The 11,987-nt window shown below is 34.7% G+C and overlaps 1 protein-coding gene across 2 annotated transcripts; it reads left to right on the plus strand.

Moving 5' to 3' along the window:
* The first annotated feature begins 9,975 nt into the window (after window positions 1–9,975).
* Window positions 9,976–11,507, plus strand: LOC111888910 (F-box/LRR-repeat protein 25). Of its 2 annotated transcripts, XM_042899837.2 has the most exons (3): window positions 9,976–10,207; window positions 10,526–10,994; window positions 11,173–11,507. In XM_042899837.2, exons 1-2 carry the CDS (start codon window positions 10,039–10,041, stop codon window positions 10,945–10,947), a joined length of 591 nt encoding a protein of 196 aa, XP_042755771.1. In that variant the 5' UTR covers window positions 9,976–10,038; the 3' UTR covers window positions 10,948–10,994; window positions 11,173–11,507. The 2 variants fall into 2 exon arrangements, with proteins under 2 accessions (XP_042755771.1, XP_023740814.1); XM_023885046.3 differs by having other exon boundaries at window positions 9,976–10,994.
* The last annotated feature ends 480 nt before the right edge of the window (window positions 11,508–11,987 follow it).

The raw sequence follows: 11,987 nt of genomic DNA on the forward strand, positions 1-11,987 counted from the left end.
ATGTATGTATGCATATGTATGTATGTATAAGAACAAAGTTAGTCTTACCGTTAATAGGCCTCATTCACGAAGCCGGTCTATAAGGGGGTATAAGGTTATTGCCTATAAAATGGCAGTTTAATGAGTGTCCACTCTCACCCACCACTTCCTTGACTGGTGGAGGGTCATTAGCCGAACGGGTAGGACAAGACTCTAATTCTCCCTTCATTATAAGTATAATGATAAATATAAAGTAACTAAACCTTTTATAAATTCCCAATCTTAGTTACTTTAGGAAAATGTGAATTTGGTTTAAACCCATGAAATTACACTTTGCACTTTGCTTAAGTCGTTAGTGAAGCGTGTGTGGTTAACTGGCACACTAACCTGGATTTAACAAGGTATGAAAAGGGTAACTTAATGTTTATCATATGATCGGTGGAGCGCGTGTGGTTAACCGACACATCGATTAAGTGATAAATATTAAGGATACCAAGTATATTTCCATGGTTATTCACGCCTTGTTTGTGATCCTCGGCATCCCAGTCACAAACTTGAGAGGGCACAATCGAGATTGAAACATGCCATTGAAAAGTTCAATGAATCTCAAAAGATCTAGGAGTTTCAAATCCATTTAAAACCTAATAAATTATTTCTTTTTTCATGGTGGAAATTGGTGAATCGTCATTTGCCTACCTTCAAATAGTTTATTGCTTGGATTACAGCATCCCTCTTACAAGTTATAAAATATTGTGTTGGGTCCTAGCCTTAATATTTCATATTGGGTGTTCTATTAAAGATTTAAATCAACTAACTTGAATTTCTCCCATTGTAGATGTCTGGTTTAGACAACTATGATCTTCCCAAATCTCATGGAAATCATACTTCTCTTCCTCCATCTCCTCCATTTATTCTCCCTGAACCACAAGCTCGCAGACTTGAAAAGTTCAAAGTCACTCAAGCCCTACTAGCAATGAAACATAAAGATGGAAGACCTGTGTATACTCATGTCTTAGGAATGAAGTCACACATTGACAGGTTGAGAATGTTAGGTGTCGTTGTTCCAAGGAAGTTGGCTATTGACTGGGTTCTTCAGTCACTTCCTGAGTCATATAGTGAGTTTATTGAAGACTACTATGTGACAGATCACGACATGACCCTAATAGATCTTTCTTATTTGCTTCTTGCTGCTGAATCAGCAATGATTTGGCGCAATGGTCAAGAAAATATGGGTGGAAGGTCTATTTCTCAAACTTCCATGGACATTGACAATGGTAACATTGGAAGTCCAGAAGGTAAAGGGTTATGAAACCGATCTTTTTGTTTTCCATGGACATTGACAATGGTAACTTGACATTTTATCAAAGGGTTATGAAACCGATCATATATTCATACTCGGAATAATCAATACCATCATCACACAGCAGTTTCAGTTTCATACACATCTGATGCTTGTTATCAATAGTTGCAGTTTGTTCAAGAATCATTACCCCTTTTAACTTCTAATTAACTAATTCAATATTTCCCTATTTTGTTTGATTGTAATCGACAACACTATTGATTGCAGATTCCACCTTGGGCTTAATAATAAACATAAGCAACCTTTTCAACACCAGCAAACTCATCCTCTGGTGACTTTACTGTCGATCCGACGAGACTCAAGCTTTCGTCATCATTCTTTTCAATACCATCAGATAACAACTTCGCACCAATAACTGCATTTTCGTCAGGAATCATTGTGGTTTGGCTTGATTTCTGATCAATCGAATCAGTATTGCCCTCTTTTGTTTGATTGTATTCAACAACACTAGGGCTGACAGATTCCGCCACTGGCTTAAAATCATAGTATTCATCTTTTTCAATACTACCAAACTCTTCCTCCGATGAGTGCACCACCAATCCAACGTCATTGAAGTGTATAATATCTGCATCATGATTATTCTTAAACACTACTTGTTTTGTTTCCAATGGCATGCCAATGGCCATGGTGGTGGGGCAGTGGAGTTACTTTTTTTATTTATTATTAACTAGTTTATAACCCGTGAAAACCACGGTTATAAAATTAATTAAACTTTTATAATAAAAAAATATAATTATTAATCAACTATTTTAAATAAATTATTAATTAAGAGATATATCAAAAATTTGAAGTTATTATAACTTCAAATTTAACATATAATTAAAAAATGTAAATTTGAATTTTGAAATGAGTTGCCTAATATATCTACATGACACATGACATAATATTAATGAGGAACTGTATTAGAGTGACACTTGACAAAAACATTTTTATTTTCGAATGTTAGGATTTAATTGAAAATCAAAAAGCTGACGTCAGACAACGTTAACCATAAGGACCATCCAAGGGACCAATATTGATAAAGTAAAAATTTAAGGGTTGAACTCAATTTTTTTAGAAACTACATGATTATTTATAAAGTTTTTCCTAATTATAATATGATAAAAGAATAAATAATCCTAAGAACAATCGGGTAATTTTAATAATCGGTTCAATTGTGTTCCAAACAAATCAAACTTTATATAACTAATTAATTTAGTTATATCCATCGGTTCTATCTAATCCAATTCTATTCGGTATAATAACATTTGACAACCACTGCCTAAAGATACTCTTTAACATTTTGTGCTATAACCAATTATAAAAAAAATTAAGATATTATAACATACTAGTTTATAACATGTGGGAACCACAATTACCAAATTAAACTTTCATAATAGAAACTCAGAATTATTAATCAATTATTTTAATAAATTATTAATTAAGAGATTTTTTCTAATTATATAAAATTTTAATCGTTGATTTAAATAAACATATGAAATTATATCATCTTACAATATGTAATAATTTTTATTTTAATTTTATTTTAATTTAATGTAATTAAAATGTGAAATTTTAAATTTAAAGTTGAAATTATATCGTCTTATAATATGTATTGATTTTTTAACAAGTGACACGTCATTAATTAGGACTTTTTTGATTTGAAATTTCATCATCTGTTTGGATATAATCTTGACTAGAGTTCTATCGCAGTGTTCGATGCGGTAAGCTGACAAGAGCTCTATTCAAAATCAAACTAAAATCTCCCGAAAATGGAGAAAATCTCAAAAATCATGAAAAAGGGAGAAGACGATGGAATCATTGCGTTGCCAGATTGCTTGTTTCTTGAAATTCTCTCTCGTTTACCCACAACAAAAGACTCCATTAGAACTGGTACACTCTCCAAACGATGGAACCATCTTTGGACTTTGGTTCCTAATTTAACTTTTATACATGGTGGTAGACATACGTGGCCCGATTTCGCATTATGCGTGGACAAAACCCTAATTCAATGTCGCCAGTTGAAACTTAAAAATTCCAGGTGTACTGTTGAAGAGCTTAATTTAAGGTTACCTACCGATGTAATGTTCAAGAGCTTAATTTAAGGTTACTTACAGAGAAAGCAAATTTTTTGATAGATCAAACTTTCTTGATCAACACATGTTTTACTGATCTGAAATTAAAAGATTGCAGATTTACTCCAATTGGGATGATTAGTTGGAAAAATCTTAGGAGTTTGTGCATTTCCTGTGGTAAGCTAAATGAAGATTTGATTGAAAAAAAATTATCCGGCAGTCCTCTGTTGGAAACTTTGGCTTTGAAATTGTGCTATTGTTTTAATAGAATCAATATTAAATCAAAGAGTGCTAAGAAGTCGATGTTATTTGGATACAAGGATTTTGATAATCCATTTGATGCCCATATTATCGAAAATTGGGGTTTTATGTTCTATGGTATAATTTCTTTTGCTTTCACAATTTATGATTTTGTAGAATTCATATTATCATTAGTTTTATAGTAGTTTATTCACTATCCTTTGAAAAACTTGTTTCAAATATCCTTCTATTGTCTTCTCAATCAATTAGTGATCCTAATATAATTTCATTTTCATTGTCTTCTGACTTCTAGGTTCTTTCTTGTTTCCAAACTATAGGTTTCATATTCCCACCAGATATGAAGTTTCCAGTTGTTACTCATAACTACTTATTCGTAATTTGATTGTATTTATATTTGGTAGTTATATTTTCCCTAATTATAGGGATATTTTATATTGTATAAATATACACATTATGTATATTTATACATATGGTCGGTATGCATCCTGGAAGGAGTTATTCAATATCTATGTATGTGCATATAACATAATGGATCTCATCAAACCCAACTCCTCTAAAGCCGCTGATATAGATGAATCAACTTAGCTTCGTCTTGATGCTATTTTGAAGCAAAGGGTCTTTGCTACTATCTCTACCGATCATGTTCAAACTAACATAAAGCTTGGTGTCACCACTCAAGAACTATGGGTTCGAATTGAAGAAATTTTTCAAGATAACAAGGCCACACAGTTCATCTATCTTGAAGAAGAATTCAATTGTAACATCCCGACTCTCAGTGCACTTTTGAAGGAGAATTGGAGAGCATCAAAGCTTGGATCAAGAGGAGGTTTTGGATCTAGAGGTTCTTTAGAGGTTTGCTTCAGTTGGAGGTAAAAAGATGCTAGCTTGATCATTTCCTTATGAGATCTCGGTTTAGGGAGTTTCTAGGGTTTTCTCTCATCCTTTATGTGTCTTTGAGTCCTTTGAGCATGATTTGAGGTTAAAACCTTAGATCTGGATTGTGGGAGGTCTTGTGAGTCTAAAGACCTGAACTTTATTGAGCTAGAGACAAGATCTTAGGCATCTAACCCTTGTTGGAGCTTGTATGGGCATTATGGAGCAAATATGTCATGCATGAATGTAAAGATCAAAGCTTTACGTGACATTCGAGCCTTAAGAGACTAGATCTAGGGTTTGGAGTGATGGATCTGCCTTAAAACGTATGAATGAGAATACATACTAAATGGACTCGCCGAGTCAATGAGCAGACTCGACGAGTCGGCTAGGGTTTTTCCCCGATGAGTCTGGACATAGGTAACTCGGCGAGTTGATGAGACAACTCGACAAGTTAAGTTGGGGTTTCGCGATGTTCTCAGGAACAATGGGAACTCGGCGAGTCACATTGATGCACTCGGCGAGTCAGGTCAACATGGACAGTTGACTCGAGTGTTGACTTATGTTGACTTTAGGGTTTGGTCAAGGCAGGGATTATGGGGACCATGGAGGGGTAAAATGGTCTTTTACCCATCCCAAGAGTTAGAGAGGGATTAGCATGAGCTTATATAAAGTGGTGATCTTTAAGTGTTAATTAGAGATGCTTATTTCGTATAGGCGGAGATTAGGCTGTTCGAGGGGATCTGGTTTCCTTGCTTGCTTACGAGGTGAGTCTTCTCACTATACTTACCTGAGTGGTAATACCGAGTGACCGGAGGGTCTTATTTGAGTTATCGATCGGAGGGTCCTATGTGCTTATATTGAGTTATGTGACATTATGCATTTCTGTCTTTATGATATATATATATATATATATATATATATATATATATATATATATATATATATATATATATATACACATGCTATGTTATTATGTGTTTTACTGAGATAAGACCGGAGGGTCCAAACCGAGTTGTGAGATTGGAGGGTCTTCACTGAGATATAGGACTGGAGGGTCCAACCTGAGCTGTGAGACCGGAGGGTCTTCACTGAGACACATGACTGGAGGGTCCACACCGAGCCGTGAGACCGGGGAGTCCTTACCGAGATGCATGGGACCGGAGGGTCCATGCCGAGTTATAGCCATGAGCGGCTTATTATTTGTGTATGTGGTATTTTGGGGTACTCACTAAGCTTCGTGCTTACCGTGTTGTGTGGTATGTGTTTCAGGTCCAGAATTGCAGGAAGGTGCCGACTTGATTGTACACACCAGTTGGAGATTATGATTTCGAGGATTCTAGGATTTTATCAACATTTGTTGACTTGTGTTTTGACAACTTATATATTTTTGTGATTTTTGTGAAATGTGACATTGAGTTATGTGGTGTTAAAAATGAAAATTTTATTTGAAAATTTATGGTGTTACATCAATTCCACTCGTGTGGAATCTTTCTCCAACATTCATGACTACTCTTCTCGTCTCAAAAGTCTCTATAATCAACTGGAGAATATAGGTAATCACATCTCTAAAACTAAGATGATACTTTAACTAATTTCTGGTTTGACAAAAGGTGAATATGATACTGCGGCAACCCTCATACAATAAACTGAACTGTTTCCTAACTTTAACAAAGCCAATTCTCAACTGATACTTGAAGAAACCTGGTGCAAGAATCAATCGTCCCACATCCATCATGCCCTCGTCACCTAAAAATCTAAGAAGTCTTCCTCTGATACAAAACCTCCAACATCAGACTCCAATCTTATCGGTCCTAACACAGCTACTCGCGGTGGTCGGGGGTACTTACTAAGAACGAGGTGGACGCTACAACAATCATGGACGTGGCAAGGGTAGAGGACGCTTCAACATCTTTGGTCCCTATTCATATCAATGTCCTCACCAATGGTATTAACCATGGGTTGTACCCATGTGTCCTTATCCTACTGTGACCCAAGGCACACAATTAGGCCTTCTTGGTCCAACTCCACAATCACTGGTCCAACAATAGTAGCCCGCCGAATCCCAAGCTTATTACACCAGTGAACATGTTGTACCCATGACTCCTATAAATTGTATTACTTGATTAATAATTAATCAGAAATTAATTTGAATTAATTTTGGGATTAATAGGTTAATTGAAAATATAGGGACTGTTTGGTTATTTATTGAAAGTTAAGGAAGGAAGGCTCTAGAACCTCATTAGATGAGGTGGGCGAAAACTTCTAGGGAAGGTGTAGAACTTTCGTCCAAAGCCCTTTGGATAAGGGATTGGGCTACTTGGTCAGCAAGCAAGGGAATCTAGGTCTTATCTCTTAAACCCTAGATTTGGCCCCAAGATTCCTCAGTTATATAAACTCCTTCCTAGCCCTTAATTTCGTCCATCCCTTCCTTCTACAAGCCTTGGACGAAATCTTTGCTCTCTTCTCTATTGTTTTCCTCTTGCTAGCTTCGATGTGAACCATTAGAGGCACAACACTTGTGGTGCTTGCTTCCAAAAGATCATCAAGAGGAATTCTAGTTGTTTATAATAACAACTAAAAGGTATGTAACCATAAACCTTCTTCTTTAGTAATTTTCAAAATTAACTAGGCTTCCTAGGGTTCATATTTTGATGTTCATAGTTATAGGTTCAATAGTTCAAACATTTATCTTGTTTTAGGTTGGATGTACACTTAAGAGTTTTAAGTTTGTTTTGTTATTCCTAAAACCCATCAAAATATACCAAACAGAGTTCAACATAATGGAGTAATTATGGGCTAACAATATTAGCGGGGGTGATAAAAAAAATTACAAGTTATGTTGTGTTTCCTCTTGTCTTGTCTTTTCCTGTATAATGAGTGTGATTTTACTTAGCGTACAAAATTAAAATTTCTTTTATTTTTTTCCAAACCAAAATAATAATAAGAAAATGTAAGGCATCACTACTCAAAAGTATTAGATGATTGTTGATTTATATACACAATCAATCATCATCGGATCATTCACTTAGAATGGTAAAACTTACACATGAGCCAGAACTTGGTAATAAACTTCTCATGATCTGGCTATCTTTTTTGAATTATTGGGATATTAGAAAAGTTATCTTTCCATGACACTATAAGTAGAAATTTTTCCTCATTTAAGAGTTTTATACCACTTGTTTCTTCAAATATTCCAAGATAATTTGAAATCCATCTAAATGCAAGATGTAAGAATTCAATCACTTCTCTATTGAAAATTTTCTTCCCATTTAGCTATTTTTCAACAATTTCTAGGTTTTGTAAAATATTAGCCTTTGCTTCTTGTTGCTCCACCCCTTGGCTCTTGTAAGCATGAACTACCGATGGAAAAAGCTACAATTAGAGAAGGGTTGGATCGATTGAATAAGATTATATTTTCATTGGCTTGTTCGTTATAGCATCATGCCTTTGTTTCTTCCCTTTGAAAAATCTACAGAATTATAGCAATGTTACTCACACAAAAAGCAACTTTCAGTGTAGATTTTTCAAAGTATAATGTTCTAATAAGAAAACAATTGAAAGTATAATGTTATAATTGAGTAAAATCTTCAAAGTGTAGTGCCTTTGTAAAAAGAAAGGCAAAAATAGGATGTTGCAACAAAAATAAATGAACTTATGATGTTGTGATGCTCAAATATATGAAAACATGTTGGTATTTATTGCATTTAGTCCAAAAGAGAAAACTTCATATTGGTTGTATTCTTTGCTTTGATAGATAATAACACAATTTTTTGTATATATGATTCAGGTTGTGTTATTTTTGTAACTTTTATGAAGAATTTTTCGCATTTAACTATGTTCGATAATGTCTACTTTTTGTAAGGCCGGAGCCTTTGCTTCTTCTTTCACATAGACATTAAATATTGATGGTGTGAGCGACAATTATACAAAGGCCAAATACAAGATTTAGCAACATACATTCATTGAGTTGTTCATTATAACGATTGAGGGAGTGGAGTTATACATGCCACGCTATCATATCAGCTTTTCGGCATTCACGTCACTGTCACGTCATTTATGCCACATTAGATGCATCGCACGCCGCTTTGAAGTGGTGGGTGAAATTGAGTTTTTTAAAGAAAAAAATAGCTTAACCCTCACACACTCTATCCTTTCTCTTTTCTCACCTCGGAAATCAAATGTCATTTGATCCCATTGAACTCGGCATGACATCGTCGGGGGGGGGGGGGGGGGGGGGGGCGACGGTATATGCCATGGATGCCGAGCAAGTGCCGAGGAAAATTCCAAGCCACTCCTCCCGGATTAACATCATACTTTTATTTCTTTCTATTACAACATTGTATTGTGAAAATTGTACCCAACTATAGGAATGTCAACTTGATACAAAACAATTGATTGTTACATCTAGGAATGTCATTTTTCATATAACTTTTTATATACAATTATTAATTTATTGGATGAGGTATCCATTTATAATTATAATATGACAAAAAAATATTCTAAATAATCTCAAGGATAATATGGTATTTTTAATATTTTGTTCGATTGTGTTACAATCTAACCAAATGTTAATACAACTAGTCCAATTTAATTATATCCGGTTGTTTGCATTTAGTTCCGTCTATTCAAGTTCCGCCCACTACAATAATATTTAACAAATGCTACATAAAGATATTTTTTAAAAGTTGGTGCTATAACCAATTATAAAAAATGATTTAAATATGATAATATATATCTTATATATAAAGAGAGACTGAAATACAAATTTTCAAAGTTATGGGGCGAAATCAGAAATTTTCATCATCCATTTGGATATAACCCTTGGCTAGAGATCTATCGCACTGGGATGTCAAAAACCCTTGTGGGACCCCGATCCCGTACGGGACTAAATTTAAAAAAAAAACCGGGAGCGGGAGCGGGGGCAAAATTAAACCCCGCTTATTTTCGGGACCGGGGTTGGGAGTTGGTATTTCCATCACGTACTCTCTCGGGGCCCCGGTTGTACATTTATGTAAAAAATATATATTTAATATAAAATACATATACAAAATAGATTTTCTAATTTTAAGTGTAGGTTAGGTATCACTTTCCGGTTTCCAATTAATAGATATTGAAGAGGTATTGAATTGATCATATATTTTTGGATATGTAAGTATTTTATATTTATAATATTGGATTTGTCGTATTTTATATTTCTAAGATTGATGAAATTGTCGTTTTGTAATGTTGAATTAATAATGTTGGATTTTTAATTTTTTTAGTTTCTAAAAGATTATGTTTTAAACTTTTAAAGTTATTAAAAATAAGTTTTTTTAGCCTAACACAAAGTAGTTGTTTAGCAAAAAAAAAAAAAAAAACGAATTTTAAGCGGGGGGAACCGGGGCGGGACCGGGAGCGGGGGCAACAATTGATTTCGGAGGCGGGAGCGGGGGCAGCTATTCCCGCTCCCGTTTGGTCCCGTTGACATCTCTACGGACTGATCAAAGCTACGAAAGCTCTGTTTGCTCCATGGAGATAGTGGAAGAAGGTCAAAATCAACCTAAAATTGAGCGAAAACAGAGAAAATCTCAAAAAATCATTGAGAAGGGGGAAGACGATCGAATCTATTCGTTGCCAGATTGCTTGCTTCTTGAAATCCTGTCTCGTTTACCCACAACAAAACACTCCATTAGAACAGGTATTCTCTCCAAACGATGGAACCATCTTTGGACTTTGGTTCCTACTTTAATCTTTATACATTATGGTAGTCAAACGTCGCCTGATTTCTCGTTAAGCGTGGACAAAACCCTAACTCAATGTCGCCCATTAAAGCTTAAGAAATTCCAGGTGTGCTGCCGTTTTTCTATAGGATTTGAATCGCATATCAACAATTGGATTCGTTATGCTCTGAGATATAACGTAGAAGAGTTTAATTTAACGTTACCGAAAGGGAAACAGAAGTTTTTGTTTGATCAATTTTTCTTCAATAACACATGTTTTATTGATCTGAAATTAGAGGACTGCGTGTTTACTCCAACTGGAGCAATTAGTTGGAAAAATCTTAGGAGTTTGTGCATTTCCTCTGGTAAGCTAAATGAAGATTTGATTGAAAACATATTATCGGGGAGTCCTGTATTGGAAACTTTGGAGTTGAAATTTTGCAATGGTTTTAGGCGAATCAATATTACTTCAAAGAGTGTTAAGAAGCTGGTGTTATCTGGATACATGGATTCTCATAATCCATTCGATGCCCATACTATCGAAATTAATGCTCCTAATATTTTATCATTGACAATTGAAGGTAACCTGTGGTTGTGGAACCTTTTGTTGCTAAATGTGTCTTCTTTAGCCAAAGTTAGCTTAAATTATGTTAATGTCATCACTTGGCACATAATACGCGAAGAAACGGAAGACGAGATGTTTAAGGAATTATACTAAAACTTTGCCACGTTAAGGAGCTTAAAATTGGGGTTTTCTGCTCTATGGTATAATTTCTTTTGCTTTCACAATATATGCTTTTGTAAAATTCATATCATCATTAGTTGTATAGTAGTTTATTGATGTTTATCTTTTGACAAACTTGTTTCAAGTATCCTTCTATTGTATTCTCAATCAATCAGTGATCCTAATATAATGTCATTTTCACTGTCTTCTCATCTGTAGGTTCTTTCTCGTTTGCAAACTAAAGGTTTCATTGTCCCATCAAATATGAAGTTTCTAGTTGTTACTCATAAGTCATAACTACCAACATTAAATGATTGATGATGCTTCGAGTTCATGCGTATGCAGTTTAGTTATCGTGAACTGTTTTCATCTTGTTTTCCTGTTTCGTTTTGTAAAGTTTACTTGGATCTCCTTCAAAATATTGATCTTTTGCCCTTTTGATGTGTGCTTTCTCTATTTAGCCAATGCATTGTTAGTTATTACCCCGATGCATTTATTGTAGTTTAGTGCCTTTGTTTTTTTGCTCTTTATATATGACACTTTTTATTAACTAACGAAGCGTTCAAGATTACTTTAACAAGGGTTTTAGCAATCCAATTCTTATGTATCGTGGTTTATTTTTGCTGAGAATTGTGAACTATGCAAAGTTAACCCCTGCACATTCAGAATGCAAATGAATTTGATCATATGAATAAAGATTACCAACTAGAAGCAAAGAATGAACACGCCTTGAGTAGTTGGCCTGCTTTTATGATCCGGGCAGCTGCCCAAATCAGAAAAAATCATCCTTTCAATGCCAGTGGCCCCTGATGCAAGCATATGGGGTTCTTTACTTAGTGTTTCCCAAAAAAATGGAGACACCAAGATTGCTAGAACGTTCTTCGAAATCTATAATTAGTTTGAATTTATATATTTCAGGATATTATGTTTAGGTATCGAATGTATATGCGTCTTTAGGGAAACAGGATCAAGTTAGAAAGGTGTGAATGTTAATTTAAGCTAAGGGATTAAAATAGGCGTGCGGCGTAGTTGGT

Source organism: Lactuca sativa, chromosome 2, assembly GCF_002870075.4.
Source record: "Lactuca sativa cultivar Salinas chromosome 2, Lsat_Salinas_v11, whole genome shotgun sequence".
Classification (NCBI taxonomy): Eukaryota; Viridiplantae; Streptophyta; class Magnoliopsida; order Asterales; family Asteraceae; genus Lactuca; species Lactuca sativa.

Coding starts and splice junctions, on each gene's coding strand:
- LOC111888910 (XM_023885046.3), top strand. CDS start 10,039: ATGGAGATAGTGGAAGAAGGTCAAAATCAACCTAAAATTGAGCGAAAA.